The sequence below is a fragment of the Tachysurus vachellii genome, chromosome 22 (genome assembly GCF_030014155.1).
Source record: "Tachysurus vachellii isolate PV-2020 chromosome 22, HZAU_Pvac_v1, whole genome shotgun sequence".
In the NCBI taxonomy this organism is placed as follows: Eukaryota; Metazoa; Chordata; class Actinopteri; order Siluriformes; family Bagridae; genus Tachysurus; species Tachysurus vachellii.
Genome location: NC_083481.1, coordinates 10772501 through 10790403, shown reverse-complemented (window position 1 = coordinate 10790403; position 17903 = coordinate 10772501). Strand labels below are relative to the sequence as shown.

The 17903-nt window shown below is 38.8% G+C and overlaps 1 protein-coding gene across 6 annotated transcripts in view; it reads left to right on the top strand.

Moving 5' to 3' along the window:
- iqsec1b (IQ motif and Sec7 domain ArfGEF 1b) overlaps positions 1–17903 on the top strand; it is a 173043-nt gene that overhangs the window by 91227 nt on the left and 63913 nt on the right. The window contains exon 1 of one of the 6 annotated variants that reach the window (XM_060857623.1): positions 11450–11537. The exons of the other annotated variants lie outside the window; for them this stretch is intronic. Coding sequence (XP_060713606.1) covers positions 11515–11537 — 23 coding nt within the window. The 5' untranslated portion in view covers positions 11450–11514. Of the gene's footprint in view, positions 1–11449; positions 11538–17903 lie in introns of those variants that run through there. 6 annotated transcript variants of the gene reach the window in all.

The window sequence follows — 17903 nt, the reverse complement described above, 5'->3', positions numbered from 1 at the left end:
GTGTGTGTGTGTGAGTGTGTGTGTGTGTGTGCAGTGTTGTAATGTAACGGAGTACAAATACTTCGTTACTGTACTTAAGTAGAAATTTCACGTATCTGTACTTTACTTAGCTATTTAAATTTATGTCAACTTTCACTTTTACTCCACTACATTTCCTAGATAAAATGTATACTTTTACTCCGTTATATTTCCACTAAGCATCTTCGTTACTCGTTACTACAAAATAAAATCAGAAGTAATGTGTGCGACTGCAATAAGGGAGGTTTAGCGAATCACTGCTCTTAGATTGCTTTACGCACGTCCGCACGCTCTACGGAGAGGCACAGGCACGTGCAGCGTGCACGCGCAGTCAGAGCTGGAGGCATTTATCTATAATGTTAATCGGCGTTAATCGGCGGAAAGCCGCAAAGACAGAAACTAAAACCAGTGAAATGTCACTATTCTTATTACCAGAGTTGATAGCACAAACAAAATATTAATGCAAACAATCCATTCAATATTAAATAAAAATAACATTTATTGATTTGGTCTTTGTCTTGTGAATATTTTTTATTAATGACTGCTGAATGCAGTCATTAATAAAAAATATTTGTGCACAAATATATATAATGTATATATATATATATATATATATATATATATATATATATATATATATATATATAAATATGCATGTGCACAAACAGTGTGTCCACAGAATGCACACATACATGAACTGATCTGATTCAAGACTGGCATCATTACATCATGCATAAAATTTTGGTGTCCACTTTTGCCATTTTAAATAATACCATTTGGCCATCATATAATATAAATATATTATTATTATACATCATATAATATATCATATAAATACCATCATATAATATATAATATAAAACTCTTCTTGTTTTAAATTCTCACTGAGGGCTAAAACCCCGTAAAGATGAAATCCTAGAACCGCCCCTGCTCTTATGCCTACTGAAAATCTTTTTACTTTTACTTCGAATACAATGTACAATTTAAGTACATTAAATATCAGAAAATGACTTTTGATACTTAAGTACAGTATATATCAGTAGAATTTATACAACACTGTGTGTGTGTGTGTGTGTGTGTGGGTGTCAGTACCATATAATGAGCTAACACCCTGTCTGGAGTGTATTCTCACCTTTCTGCTTCACACTGATTATGACCCTGACCAGTGGAGGAAGATGAGTGCATGGTATTTTTTTATCTTAAAGAAATATGTGTTGTGTACTGTTTTATTAACATGCCCATAAAGCACAATGTTTTATAAACATGCCCATAAAGCACAATTTTGTGATTATCTTTAGTTTCAATAGCCACTGACACTCTTTAATCAACAGAATACACCTAGTCTGCAGGGGGGAAAAAAAGAAAGAAAACACTGGCCATATTGTTTAATCTAGTTCCCCAGAGTAGGTGAGGAAAGGTCATGCTGGAAAAAAGGTGAAAGAGCCAGGACCTTGTGGAAACGGGTGATATGCTGTGACTCAGAACAACCTTTTTTTTATCAAACAGAAATACGAATTAGTTCCTTCAAAGATCTTCATACAGGTCAGGAAAGAGGAAGCGCCAAACCCAGTGTTAGAGGCAGCTAGAGGAGCAGGGAATGTTGCAATGGCATTAAAATCATAACTAACCATAAAGTCCAGCATATAAGATTCTGCCACCAATATAAACATACACACACAGTGACAAGCTGTACAACAACTCAGCAGCTTCACGTTTTCCTATTTCTACTAGAAAGCACCAGTGTGAATGAAAGTCAGGTAAGTGAATAATTGTGTGAGTGTGTGTGTGTGTGTGTGTGTAAACATGTCATTCCTCCTGTCTTTCCCTCTCAGACACACTCTAGCCAAACCTCTGTTTCCAAGGAGACACGGGTATGGCAGGATGACCGCTGTGTTTGGTACAGTGTGCAGATTCTCTGATAAAGGCTGTTTCTCTGTTTCTCCTCGCAATCCATCTCTTCTCTCTGTTGCTTCTCTTTGTCTCTTCTCTCTCTCTCTCTCTCTCTCTCTCTCTCTCTCTCTCTCTCTCTCTCTCTCTCTCTCTCTCTCTCTCTCTCTCTCCCTAGGCTGATATTAAAAGGCATGTCCAGCATATGTCTTATTAATTAGCCTCGTTAGAGTACACAAATGAAAATAACTTTCTAATGATGATTGCATTAATGTTCATTTTGATGTGATGTATATACAGGGACAATTCGTGTTTTATAAAACTAGTAGCATTTGGGCTTTCACATTTGTGGTATTTGGTCACAGTTGTTCCAGTGTGTAATTTTGGTTCATTGAGTTTAAATGTTGTTTTTCTGGCTGTCATCTCGGCCTTGTTTGTTTTGAACCAGACAAGATTTCACTTCAGATCATCAGAAAATCAGAGGTCACATACCCCGACATCTGACTACTGAGTGTTAGCACAGTATTCAGGTTATTCAGAGCATGTATACAGTTACTCAGATCTTTTTTAGTTGTTTATATCTGCACAGTCTGGGCAAAATATCTTTCGCTCATGTTCCCCAGTGTCTGCAGTGTTCTCCAGTGCCCCAAGCACCCAGGATGAAAGTTCGACATCAAATTTTGTAAGCATACAATATTATTCAGCACTACTTCACTGCTCAGTCAAATAAAATAGTTAAAAAGTGGCAAAGCTCCAACATTACAACTAAAACCTGTAAATAAACTAATAGCATGACTCTGAGAGGTGGGTAGTAACAGAATACATATTTATGGCTGAATCCAGATCATCATTCCATTAAAATAATGTTGAGTAAACATCCAAAAATCATTTGGGATTCACAGATGTCTAGGGAGTTAAAATATTTCACCAGATTCTTAATGGAGAACTATATGATTCAATTTCAATTTCCAATTTGCATTACAATGGCAGCATGGTGGTGCAAAGCTCTAATTCTCCCAGTTTGTCCAGTTTGATCCTGAGCCCAGGTGACTGTTTGTATGGTGTTTCTGTGAGTGTTCTCCTGATGTCTGTGTGAAGTTCTTCTGGGCTCTCAGGAGTCTTCCTCTCACTTACCAAAATATGCCAGTAGGTGGATTGATGGTTTTTCTTATTTTATTATATTAGTGTTATTGACTGTGCATGATGTCCTTCAAGGGACTGGCATCCCGTCTGCAGTATGGTTCCTCCTCACAACCAGTGTTCCCAGTATAGACTGCAGATCTGCTGAGACACTGGCCAGGTTACTCCGGACCATAGGTGTCCAAGCTTATCCTCAAAGGATTGGTGAATGTGCAAGCATTTGTTCCAGTCAAGAAGGAGCCACACTTGATTCCACCTGTTAAATCAGTTCATCTTGTCTTTCAGTTTGGTGTGGCTTCTGCTTGTAGAACCTGCACTCACACTGGCTCTTATCAGATAAAATGTACCTCTGATATAGAGTAACCACTTCAGATTTGTTGATAAAATTGGACACGCCTGATGTAAATGAATTTATGTTGGCAGAGGACAACGATCCTTTAAACATTGTCCAGATGTTATTGTTCTATGATTTAAATTCAGCTTGGTTTGGCTGGAGACAACAGAAAAGAACACTTCTGAGAGTGTATCTCTTCTGGAGAAAAGCATGAAAAAACAGGGCTTTTACTTTTTCCTCACAAGGAATCAAATGGATGGCTATTTTACCTGAGTTTTACAAGAAGGTTTACGTCTCTTCTTTTTTCTGTTCATTACTATAGAGAGACTCATGTATTACTGAAGTGCTTGTTATTCCTGTTAAAACACTGGACTCATGACAGGCACTGTTTTTTCAGCAATAGCATATCTAGTCACATTATCTCCTGTGCAGTTAAAGAATAGTGACACAATGTATTTGAGAATATATTACAGCACTAATGGGCCAGACGTAAAAGTAGCTGAATGCTTATGTACCCATCTCTCAGAAAACACCCATGCATACAGACAAGCTGAGCTGTGCTTGTTACAGTGTGAAGCTAAACAAATCAAATGAACAAAAAACGCAGGGGGAAAAATTGCTTTCATTCTTATTATGGGTAATGAGTGACCCAAATAGGAATCTCTGTGGCAGATTTAAGAATTAAATCTGACCTTCTGACCTCAACAACTTGATATTCAGTGAATCGCTGCTTGTTGACTGAAGCCTCTTTGAGAGTTCAGGGCCATCGCCTGCATGCACAACACAAAGGAAAGAAAAAAAACATGCACAATAGTCTGAAGAGGATCGTTGCATGTTAGCTGTCCTGGTGGTGACTATAGCAGGTTGTTATTTGTGTTTGTAGATATTTTGATCAAATTTCTCGAGTAATAGAAACAATAAAGCAGCTATAATGTCACAGTGTGACTGGTTAAGTTAAGGAGCAGGTATTCAGCAGCTGTGTCCTATACATTTACATTTATGGCCTTTAGCAGATACCTTTATCCACTTACATTTGTCTCATTTTTATATACCTGAGTAGTTAAAGGTTAAGGGCCTTGCTCAAGGGCCCAGCAGCGGCAGTTGCTCTATTAGGAAGAGACTGATGTTGTGTACAAGACCACTATTAATTCAGCACCACTGTGAGAAGAGCTTCCTTTCCTCTACATTACAAGGTCTCCAAAGATAAAGACAGTTTCATAAAACACATGCCAGCCTCAACTATGGTCTCTCCACAGTATAGTTCAACAAAATGTTGCCAATTTCGGGCCTCCCCCTTTTTTCAAAGATGTCAGTTTGCTTTCTGAAACAGTTCATCTGATTGTGATTATTGATATGGGCCACAACTTTTCAGCAGAGTGAATTTGAGGTGTTGGCTATGTGGGTGATGATGTGTGAAGAGATTGCCCCCTACTGGTTATCTCTTTAAGTGTGTGGGGTTTTCCATGTTGTGGAAGGACAAGGTTTGTTTGAAGAGTATATTTAGTTCTTCTTTTGACAGAAACACTAGTGTAAGATTATTTAGTTTGTTGTGAGATATTGTCTGTATGCACTGTCAATGATGTCAAATATAGGATTAAATGGAGCAGATAGCATATGCCTGATCTTTCATACTGTCATCACAGTGACGTCACTGGGCTAGTGGAAGTTGAATTATATGCTGTTTGACTCATCATTTGGTTTAAGTTACACAAGAATGAATTGTGATTAGTCAATCACATTTTAGAATTAAGCCAGATTTCACTGTCCGTTATGACAGCCAGCAACTGATTTAATTCTTTATTTAATTACACCCTTATTGTGGATTTTACCCTTGAAATTACTATTTCTAATGGAGTTATATTACCTGTAATCTGGTAATGTTAAATTAACTGCTGCAAGTGATCCTCAGGGGTAACAGAAGACCTGCAACAGTCCTCATGGTACACTGCATCAAGAGATCAGTGAGAAGATGGAACTGCAGTCTTTTAGGCCACCTTAATCAGGGCTTTGTATACAATTCAAAACTCAATAGGTAATTAAATGTAAGTGGAATAAACTAAAGTATTACATTAAGATTAATAGCACTGCACTGATCTCAATCTTCTTCTGTTGTCTCAGAGAACACAGACCACAGAACTGTGACTGATTGCAGGGTTTACTGCAAGACACAGTGGATGTAGTCAAGAGACTCTTCCACTGAGACTACGTGTGCATGTGTGGACCACTCCTGTGTGTGTGTGTCTGTGTGTGTGTCTGTGTGTGCGTCTGTGTGCGCGTCTGTGTGCGTGTCTGTGTGTGTACATGTGTGTGTGTGCTTGTGTGTATGTACTGTATGTGTGTTTGTCTGTGCGTGTGTGTGTCTGTGTGTGTTTGTCTGTGCGTGTGTGTGTTTGTCTGTGTGTGTCTGTGTGTGTTTGTCTGTGTGTGTGTGTTTGTGTGTGCGTGTGTGTTTGGGTAGAGATGATTGGAGAGACTCCAAAGCGGCATGTTGCTTGAGTGGATGCTTAGTTCAGCGTACTATCTGCAGGGAGATGTACAGTAGTAAAGGAAGGAGGCCATTCTGGCATTTTAGGAATGTACATACTCAATGCAGCCATAACATTAAAACCACTGAGTGGTGAAATTAATAACATTGATTATCTCATTACGGTGGCATCTGTCAAGGGGTGGGATATATTAGGCAGGGAATGAACAGTCAGGTCTCAAAGTTAATGTGTTGGAATCAGGGTAAATGTAAGGAATTGCCCATTTGGTCCTTTGACAAGGAACAATCTGTGATGGTTAGATGACTGGGTCAGAGCATCTCCAAAACAGCAGGTCTTGTGTGGTGTTCCTGATATGCAGGAGAAATTGTAAACCAGTGACAGGGTCATCTGTCTCTTGGACTAGACAAAATGTCCATGCTGATCCCTGTCCACTGCCAAAACTGCCTACAATGGTTCTGCTGGGAAAACCTTGGGACTTGGCATCCATGTGGATGATACATTGACACATTAATCCAGTCTGATTCTGTCTCCAGATGTGCGGGACAGAAAAGTCTAATCAATGGAGACCCATCTCAAAACTCAGAGGATTTGTGGGAATGGATCTGCTGTTAATACGTTGGTGCTAGACACCAGAACACAACTTCAGACGTCTTGTGGAGTTAATGCCTCATCAGGTCAGAGCTGTTTTGTGGCACAAGGGAGACCATTGCAATATTAGGCAGGCTTAATGTTGTGGCTGATCAGTGCACATGATAAAAATGCACAAATCAACCACCAGTCTCATCTTCCCAGACTGAACCAGATCAGAGTGCTGCTTCCATCTGCTGCATTGCTTTCTCAGTGCTACAGCTCAGACTCTGTAGAACGACAGTGTTCATGCATGTGTATGCACTTTTGTGTGTCTGTGTATGTGGGACAAATTTGACTAAGCCATTTGTCAAAACTGCCAGGCTTGAAAGCATGCTGGCTTCTGATGAGTGGCTCCAGCTGCGACAAATTTGGAAACTCTCCCACTCAGAGTTTGGCATGGAATAGAAAGACCCCTCAGCATGGAAATAGTGCTGACACATGGTAAGTACCGTGTGCATATGTCTGTCTGTGTCTGGGATCTGATAAACCAGAACGCAAAGTTACTGTACTTTGTGACAGTTACTGACAGCTTCTTTTGAGGTATGATGGAGTGAGGTCTACCTGCACATTGCTCCATCTGTCATTCCTGCATACTGTACATATATATATTATTCTTATACCGGACAGTTGCATAAAGCATTTTAATAGTTGCATAAACTCAGAAACAGGCTATATATACACATATATGTGTATACTGTGTATATATAGCCTGTTTCTGAGTAGCTGATACAGTAAAATGTATGTATCATGATTTTTTTCTTTTTTTTTAAATCCTAATGTAGCTCAATGTTTTTAATATACTATTCTTTTTAGAGCAATGTAATTCACTTCGAACTGATTATTTCCTAACCATTTCATTTTTCTCATTTTATTTGGCATGCGGGTTTAAGAGACCTGCAGCTGCCTTGTTTTACTGCATGGTAGATGAATAATTTATGTTTGATGGATCTGTAGAGTCAAAATGGCATAATCATGGTGTCACTTTGTTGATACATGGCTGACAGTTAACACCTGATTTAAGCGACAAAACTTTTTGTTGGCATAAGAATGTGCATACGTTACTTAATGCTAATTGTTAGAATGTCAAGACAACTGATGAACTGATGAAGGGCCATCGCTCTTACAATACTCAATGCCATTAGCATACATCAATTTCAAAGCAGCTTTGAAACAGCATGTATAGAACAGTTGACCGATTTCTACCAGTGTCTCATTAACTTACTCTGCTTCCTGAATTCCACTGTGATAATGTAATGTATTGTTTGGCAATAACAAACATGTCTTTTTTCTTCTTTCTCTGTTAATAATGCCAAATGCAATGATAGCACACTCCCACAATCATTCACTAATACTAGTGTACTTTTAAGTTTTATTTACCAAGCACTTGCTATGGATAAAATACTGATGCTGCATTTCAGTTGGTGATTTACATGATTTTGGAAGTACATCATGCGCAGCATACATAAATAATAGACTATGCAAATACCATGCTTTAAATTCTAGATAATTAAAAAATAGGCTCGCAAATCATTTATATAGTCAAAAATTCTCATTGCAAGTCTACTGGGAAATCACAGACCTGGCAACACTGTAAGCAGGTGAAGGGGCTGTGCACAGACTAGGGTTTGTACAGGTACAAATACTAATATTTATTTGCCTGAAATCAAACTGCTAGTGTGCTCAAGCAAATAACTGTTTCTGGGCAGCATTAGGTATAGTCTCTTTTATTTTGTGCAGCAAAAAAAGATTCTAAGAAGGTCCTATCTTGATGATGAGAAGATTGGGCTATCTACAACAACATCTGAGAGCTTTTTCCAACATACTCAATTCCAGTCGAAAATTCCAATTCTATACGAAAATGAGTCTAGCTCAACCTCTTTGAGCTGCCACGCATCACTGGTCTGACTAAACCAAAAGCATGACCAAGAAACGGATTCTATTAAAATTTACTTGGTTATAATGGACAAAAAAATAACTGCAGGCAGAATTCCACCAGGAATGGGATTAAAAAACCGTCATACGCTCCTCTCAAATTCAAGTGTTAACGGTCCATTAAAGCATAAGAAGATAATTGACTTTTCCCAGCATATTCCTGTGTACTGAAGTTAACTGTAGAATAGGTTTCACCTTGTGTGAGATATTTTTCAAATTAAAACTGTATTTAACCTTTGTTCTTTACCATCTTCCTGCATTTCCTTACCATCTGCCTCACTGCTTCCACCTTCTCTACATCACCACAGTGGTGACTAGTGAATACATTACTCATGAAGCCTCTGCAACCCCAATGCAGAAACATTTTAAATTACAGGGTGCTTCCTGTGATATTTGGATGGCTGCTGTTATAACAATGAGTACAGATACTATTCTCTGTTATAGTTAATAGGAGGCAGGGGCTTGCATTGGCCTCTCTTTGGCACCTACCTGTAGCTTTATAGAATTGAATGATGCAAGGGACTATATCTCTAGTTGAGCACACAAACACACACAATAGGTAATGGGAGGAACTCTTTTAACCTCAGCAAAGAAAGAAAATGCATAATAGCATTAGCACCGAGAGACCAGCTGCCAGCTCCGGAAAGATCATTGACAAATGATTTCTTTTTCTGGACAAACGTATGGTATTTAAAAACTCTTCTTTTTTTAATCAAACACTATTTGTCAAGCTCCTTATAGTAAGAAATAAAATTATGAATCCTGAGTTTACATGCCTAAGGTATACAACTAAAATAAAAATAACATCCACATGAATGCAGGACCCAAATTTCACAGTAGAACATTGCCCAGAGTATCACACTGACTCTCCCAGCTTGCCTAATTAGCATAATGCATCCTGGCACCATCTCTTCCCCAGATATGCAACACATCCAGGTCTGAGTGGCCAAATGATGTACAAGGAAAAAAGTGATTCATCATACCAGGCCACCTTCTTTCATTGCTCCATGGTCCAGTTCTGATGCTCACATGTCCATTGTAGTGTAGGTGCTACAGTTGGGTATTCTTGGGCATTGGACCCATAGAACCCATGACTCTCTCACTGGTTCACTGGTTATCTTGCTTTGGGCCATTTTTGATAGGCATTAACCACTGTTTTCTAGGAACACCCCACAAGACCTGCTGTTTTGATGATGCTCTAAACCAGTCATCTAACTATCACAAATTTGATGGACTCTTTTTCAGTGTCACTCAGACCTTGGATGCAGGATCACACAGATCCTCACTCATGCCTATTTTTCCTTATTTCAAAATATCACCTTCAAGAACGGACTGTTCACTTGTTGCTTAATATATCTCACCTTTTGACAGCTGCCGGTGTGAATGTTATTTAATTATGCAGATGGCACAAATAAGTATATATTCAAGCAACATGTCTCTTTGGAGTCTTCACCTTCACCTTAATGGAGTCAACCTCACCTTCACTATGGCTGATTGGTGTATAAGTGGTGTAAAAGCAATACTTGATTCCTAATAATGTTGTTATTATTATTATTATTATTAGTAGTAGTAGTAGTAGTAGTAGTACAGGACAGTGGTGAGACCGGCCATGCTGTATGGTTTAGAGACAGTGTCACTGAAGAAGAGACAGGAGTCAGAGCTAGAGGTAGCCGAGCTGAAGATGTTGAGGTTCTCTTTGGGAGTGACAAGATTGGACAGGATTAGGAACGAGTACATCAGAGGGACAGCCCATGTTGGACGTTTGGGGGACAAAGTTAGGGAGGACAGATTAAGATGGTTTGGACATGTTCAGAGGAGGGAGAGTGAGTATATTGGTAGGAGAATGTTGGACATGGAGCTGCCAGGCAGGAGGCAAAGAGGAAGGCCAAAGAGGAGGTATATGGATGTAATTAATGAGGATATGAAGCTAGTGGGTGCAAGTGTTGAGGATGCAGAAGATAGGGATAGGTGGAGAGAGATGATTCGCTGTGGTGACCCCTGAAGGGAAAAGCCAAAAGAAGAAGTAGTAGTAGTAGTAGTAGTTATAGTAGTAGTAGTAGTAGTAGTATTAACAGCAGCAAAATAATTTTTTTGAGCAAATAATTTTCTTTTTTTTGTCTTGTTCTTTGTTGTTGTTTTTTATTTGCTTGTGATATCAACACTTAAACATTTGCTTAAGTAATTCTGTGTACTACACTTTTTTTCAGACTCAATTTATTTTTGAAATATATTTACATTAAAATATATATGACCAGTTTTTTTCCATGTGACCATCGTAATATTACAAAAGCACAGACTTATGTCTTTTCTAAACATAAAATCTTGCACTACATTTCACCTGAGCAGTTCTTCACAGCAGATACATCTCGTAATGAATTGTGCTTATTCCTAGCAGATAAATCTCTTAATGAATTGTGCTTGTTCTGGAAAGCCTTATTACTATGCACTTGCCAAAATCGCTCACTTGAGTCAAGCACCATCTGCCAGGCTCCCAAATATAATTATACTCTCTACCTGCCTGTCTATTTGCACAATACTTCATTAGTTCTTAATGGTTCATCACTTGGTAGGGGAGGAAAGGGAGTGACGTTCTGACGAAACAACACTTTCATGATACCGGGACCTGCTTTGCAAACAGCCTCTGTTGCCATGGTTACAGGTAGACCTGACAGTTCTCTGCATCCTTGGGCTATAATAAAGTTGAGAAGCTAAGCCGTAAACAGTCATTCGGATGAAAGACCGGGACGTCATGAGTGCACAGCGCCAAAAGGCTTATCATGAATATCAGAATGAATCAGAACATTGAAATCTTTCCTGCCACGTTTTATGCCAGGATGCTGTTACACCTCATAGAGACGCTTATCTGGTTTCTTTTGTCATTTTGGATGCTGATGTTGTATTACACACACAAACACACTCATTTATCCCCGCCCCTCAATGGTTAAGCTTGAATGAGCTAGTCGTGCTTGTGAGCGTGCGAGGAAAGTGGTGTGCGCGAGTGTGTTCCTGTGTGTGTGTATACATGTGAGCGGGCAGCGTGCACTACACTCAGCCCCTGTGTTTTTCCACAAACGACACAGCGTCGTCATGGCTAACAGACTCTACTACCTGTGAGTACTGTAGTTCTTTAAAGTAAAGTGTATGACTTTTTAGATTATGGAAGTAATGCAGATCACATTAAATATTGATAAATTCAACTACACATGCGATCTCATCAGTCTGTAGTGAGTGGTGTGTTAACATGTAGAAATTCGGTTTGCTTTACCAGCGACTGATCTGTTACAGCTGTTGTTTTTATTTTCTGCACCGTAGACACCATAGAGATTTAATCACACTTCATTGTCATGATTAGAGGACTCGAACATATTCATTAAGTATGTTTTATCTCTCATTGTGTGTATTATGATATTTGTTTATTTCGTACCGAGTGTTGCTGTGCAGCTTAATTCAGAAGCGGTATGAGAGGACGTGCCCTGCATGTCTTGAATGTTTACCTTGGCTGTGCAGAGCTTTTCTGAGCTGCGTGCAGAGGGATAAGACTGGCCATTGACATGCCTCACACATTCGAATTGAAGACTTTGTGGACAGGCATTTGCGTAGCACTGATGATGTCACACTTTCTATTTTTAGAATCCATATAAGCCTGTGTGGTTTTCAAGCCTCGCTGCTGACAGACTGTAGGAATAAGACTGATTCTGCTTCAGCTCCTTTTAGTTGTGCCACAGATAATGACCCCATCACTTTACATAAGCTTATTACTCTGGAAGGCTTGTGTTCACCTCCGTATTAAGCGTAGAGGAATGACCATAAGCTCTTTGGCTCACGTAGAATCTGCATGGCAATGTTCAGCTTATGCTTTTCTATAAATTAAAAAGATGTGAAATCTGTAAATATAGCGTACATTTTAAATCCAAAAGATAACTTGTAAGAATAAAGGTAGATATTAAAGCTATTCCTTTATATCCATATTGGTGGTTGTGATCATTTCTGTGTAAAATGAATATTTCTAATATTTAAATAAGAGCAACACCTTTAGTCCTGTTCATTTTGCCAACACATGTTTAGCATTATCATTTTGTGTTACACATGCTATATGATAAAATAGTTTATCTTGTGTTTAACCACAGCTGCCTCATACCCTCATGTCATTGGTTCTTGAGCCCTAAATCCCAGAGTGGCTCCATGTCTCCAGCTCTGTTTCTGATGTAACTCAACCTGCATAGTTTTATCCTGGGGGACGGCAGGGTTGGGACTGCCTTGTACATCATGTGATCATCCCTCAAGGTCACTCTGATTACCCAGTATTCCTTCAAAACATCCCATGACTAATCGCTCGCTCGCTTGCGCTCTCTCTCTCTCTCTCTCTCTCTCTCTCTCTCTCTCTCTCTCTCTCTCTCTCTCTCTCTTTAGTTCACTATGGTGTTTGTGAATGCTAGAATCAGTGTTATATTAAGAATGTAAGCTCAGCACATGTGATCCAGGGCCACAACATGATCACTGATGGTAATGTGAGTTAGCACCAAGTCACAAGCAGGCCATCAGAGCATAATTCAGCTACAGCTGCAATTCCACTGTGTTGTTCCTCCTTTATGTTAGCCAGCAGCAATGCTGAACCCATTTTGTGTTAGTCACCATTGGCTGGTTGATTATGCATTAAATCTAACTTCACAATGAAATGATGCCTGGAAAGCACACACATAGATTCATATTCAAATAGGATATTTTTTTTATACAGACAAGCATCCATAAAAGTCTGGCATCATAGAGCTGCTGAAGTCATGCATCTAAATGGCTTCCCTGATTTCCACAGTGGCAAATCATTTTGATGTCTGGCTGTCGAGGTGTCCTTGATCCTATCAAATAATTATAAATGAGTGGTGATTAAATATTTAAAGACTTGTTTTTAATATTTGATGCATTGAACACTTGGTTGGACTGCAATATCTGTGGATGAGATAAGATGGTTGGCAAACACATTAAAGGATTTCTATCAGCCTAATTAATTAATAATTACTGTTATATTTTATAAATTGGATAGTTTTCCTGATCTAATATTGCATTATTTTCACAGTATCTCAGTTGTGTTCGTTACTGTGAGACTTTTTGTTTCCTGAATCTCTCCGATGTAATCCATAAACCATGAGAGGGCATGTACTGTAGTGATTTGATTATAGATAAGCACGTTCTCAGGCGTGACGCTAACATGATGTAAGGTTAAAGTAAATGCAAGCAATTTTCAAAAATTCAGAATGAAGAAATTGAGACAAAAAATGCATGCATTGTCACCATGCTTTCAAATATTTATTAGCCTTTATTTTTTTTATATTCACAGACAATAAAATCAATTAAATCTTTTCTTTTTAGTCAAAGAATGTGAGGTTTCAAATTTATGCTTTTTTTAATGTGTGTCTCATTTAATCTGGCATGTTCAGCTCCTGTTCATGCAGCAGTCATTGGAAGCTTTTTCACCAGACCATTAGGCTGAATCCCAGGCGACTTCCTTTTCCCTGCATATGGTCTCTATATAGTGTATGACATAGTGGTGGTCTTGGGAGCCAAAAACAACACTGCTAAGCATGACATGGCTCAGTGTAACGTTGTTAATGCACATTCCCCCTTTACATCACATCTGTCTGTTCAATTTACAGAAAATGTCCAATTTATTTCAAAAGCTGTTTAAATAGAAAGGGTTTAACAGCAGCAAATCTTTACTCACAAATCCTAAGAACTGGCCAGTTCATTGTCCTTTCTATAGTATGTTCATCATTGAATGTTTCAATCACGTTTCATTTAACAGCTTTAAACAGGCCACACTTTACATATCCAGCGTCAGTGCTTTTTTTTAAAGCTACATTGATAACAATATTAATAAATTGATTAAAGAAATTGCAATAAATGTGCAAAGTAATAATCTCTGTATCATATTACAGTTGGTGCCTCTGCTAAACTGCTTGACTCTAAAGCCAAGGGCTCACAACGCCATGAGGAATCACCTTATAGGTTAATGCTGGATGGAGGATAGCGATGTCTACAGCAGCATTTGGAAGGTTTATCCTTTCTGTTATGTTCTACTCAGGCCTCAGCAATGCTGACAGACTGCTGATACGACTCTCGACCAGCTGCCTATTGGGGAGTAGATAGTGACGCACAACCTGCGACTCCAAGAGTGTTCACTCATACAGTGCAGGTCATGCCAGAATTGACTGTGCCACAGTGCAATGAGTTTTAGTTCAATTTATTTAGGTTTAAAGGAGAACAAAAAGAACTGATGGCGGAATTCCTTCAAGAGCATGGAGGACTGCAATTCCCAAACATTAGGGTTTTTTTTATTTAGTAGTAAAGCCTTTTAAGGTAAGGTAGTTACACATGTCTTTAGATAGAATTCCCTTTTATAACTTTCCATTACCTCACTGCAACCGTCTGCGAGCAGTTAGGCCACAGGACATCCTAGGCATCCTGCGTTTACCCAAACACCTGGAATGTCTGGATTTTAAATACAGTTGATGACTCATGTAAGACAGTATGCAATTGCTGATGCAAACGTTATAGCTTAAGAGTTCTAATCTCAGAGTTATATAAAGCTCACAAGCAGCACTTCACTCCCAACTAACGAGGAAGCTTTTGCTTCTTCACAAAAGCCCAAATGAATCCGTGATGGCTGATTTTGTTTCTGAACAGCTCTGATTGCATGCTCATGACTCTCCACTGTAAATAGAGCAACAGTCAAAACAGCTGGAGACTGGTGACATTTCACTTACCTTTCTTTTTTTTTCTGGGTTTGTTTTGTTCAACTGCAACAGCCAGCAAGTTCAAAGCTAAGGCTCAGCCCGCCCTGTCATGAAAGCTCATCTGAAATTGTCTCGTAAATGTTTGTAAGCGTTAACTTATTTTACACTGCAAGTGTGTTTAAATACAGCTAGATCTCTCTGTCTCAGATGTGTATCATTGAGGGGAAAATAAAAAGACAACACCTCCTGGTCTGTATGTCATTTAAATGGGAGCTCCTAAGGACACTGAAAATTCTTTTTCCCCTAATAAATTGACTGTATACATGAAGTGGTGTTTAAATTAGAATGCCTCTTATTGGTATGATGGACTTTAAGCCTCAGTGTAAGTAAGTTACTAAAGGTGCTTGTGCAGTGGCCCGATATGGGCTGTCCTCATGAGTATCGCAGCTACAATATAGATAAAATATCATCAGAATTTGCTCAGGATCTCTTGGTTGCACAATTCCTCTCGACTATATACTGTCCAGTGTGACCTAAATGAGGATGGGTTCCCTTCTGAGCCTGGTCCCTCTCAAGGTTCCTCAGACCATCTCAGGGAGTTTTTCTTTGCCTCCGTCACCTCCGGCTTGCTCATTAGGGATAGATTTTAGAGATGTACAGTAACTTAACTTTAAACTTTACAATTATTCTATTTCTATGCCTCTGTAAAGCTGCTTTGAGACACTATCAGTTAAAAGCACCACACAAATAAACTGAATTGATTTAAAAATGAGAATCAAACATGACAACAGCATAACAGACATGTTTACGGTGACAACTGCTATTAACTGTTGGTATTTTTGCCCATTATTTTAATCCAATAGGACTAAAGTTTTGGCACTCTTGACAAGCAAAGTGTTTTGTTTAGTTGGAGCCCTATGACCTTTGTGCCTAACATTTTAGTCACCCTGCAAACTGAGAACATCCTACTTTCCTGTTTCCTGTGTACTCTGGTGATTGGAAACAAATACAAATACTTCACCTGCATGCTTTTGCCAAGCTGGATGTCTGGATGTCTACTGGAAGGGTGCTAGAGTGCAGATACAAATGAGAGAAGGGAGTTTGAATAACAAAGTGTGTTCATTTAAATCCACTAGGGGGAGCACAGTTCTAAGGCAATGCGAGTAGACCGAAATCTTGAATATGTAAAGGGTATGAATGCTGATATCTTAGTGATATCTAGTGTAAGAATATGAAGATTATTGTTCTAGTTTATTATTTCACATTTCTTTTTGCTTGCTTTTTATTTATACACAGAAAAAAAGGTCCCGGTTTCAGACGGCTGTTGCACGGTGTACATAGTGATGATAATCAAATAGAATATACCACTGATGATCATTTTAGCTTCTGATCACTATAATGAGAATGTAAAAGATGACCTTGTGTTTCTACACTTTGCAGTGTTTGAGATGATACATAACAGTGTCTTGGTGGAATCCAGAAATGGCTGTGAGAATAACGCTGAGCTCTTTGTTCATACATGAACCTCAGAGGAGATGAAAGCTTTCGTTCACAATGTGAGCTGAAGAACATGGGTTTGTCCTACTGAAATGAGAAGCTAAGAAAATCCTGATCCTTATTGTTTTTCTTATTTTCCTCTGACCTCTTAACCTCAAAGGGTCACAGTAATTTTCTAAAAATTAACCAAACCTTAGCGTGTCATTTATTATATGAAGCACATTTTGAGCTTTTTGAGCATTTGAGCCTCTAGGATTTGTCTTTCAAGCATATGGCTGAAATATCAACAGCCAACAAAATTGATTTAGGAATGAACTCGATCAGGGGCAACACTGAGACTAGATATATCTTCACACCTAAAGCCGTTGCTCAGCTTCCCAAATGGAGACCATGAACACACAGCCTGTGCTCATCATTCCAGCTCTGATCCCATCTGGCCCCACGTGCCCCGACAATAACTCCCAATTACACACCCATCTGTCCAGGCCAAACTGGCAGCGTCCTTGTGAGGGCCTTTAAACTCGGCCACCATGCTTGGAATAATGTCTGCCTCCTTTTAGCTCTTATTACTCCCTCTCCAGTGAGGCCAGAGAAATAACGATAACACCACCATGACCTTTTATTATCAGGTCATATCTGGACAAAGGAAGTGGACGTGAACTTCCTCCACACTGTGCTCCAGATACCAGTCTATTAACATTCCATTTCTGACGACATACACAGGTCTGGTAGAGTAAAAAAGAAAAAAAAAAAGAACGCTGCTTCACAGAGAATATAGTACAGTACAATGTTTTATGCAGATGCTGAAAGATTTCTCATCTCTCATTTACACTGTTGTGCCTTTGTTCATAGAACAAAAGAAAGAAAATGGAATAAGCATGTAAGATCAAATCCCACGGTAGACTCATATTTCTGCCTAAGCAATCCTTTCTTCCAGAGTCTAATATGTTTTATTCAATATATTCTGTATTTTACATGTTAGACTTGTGCAAGTTCTTGAAGAAAACTTTTCTAGTTAAGTCACTTGGTTTACTACAGTATATACAGTGAAGAATCTGTAGTTCTGTATAATCATTTGTATGTGCATTTATTTCTAGCCTTGTTTTTACAGCTGATGTCTCAATCTGAATTTCTCCCTAGGTTTTTTTTTTTTTTATCTTTGATATATACTGTCGAAACAGCTGGCCAAGAAATATAAATATACTTTATAGCCGGGCGTATATGTCTCATAAATGTTGTAACTCAGTGATT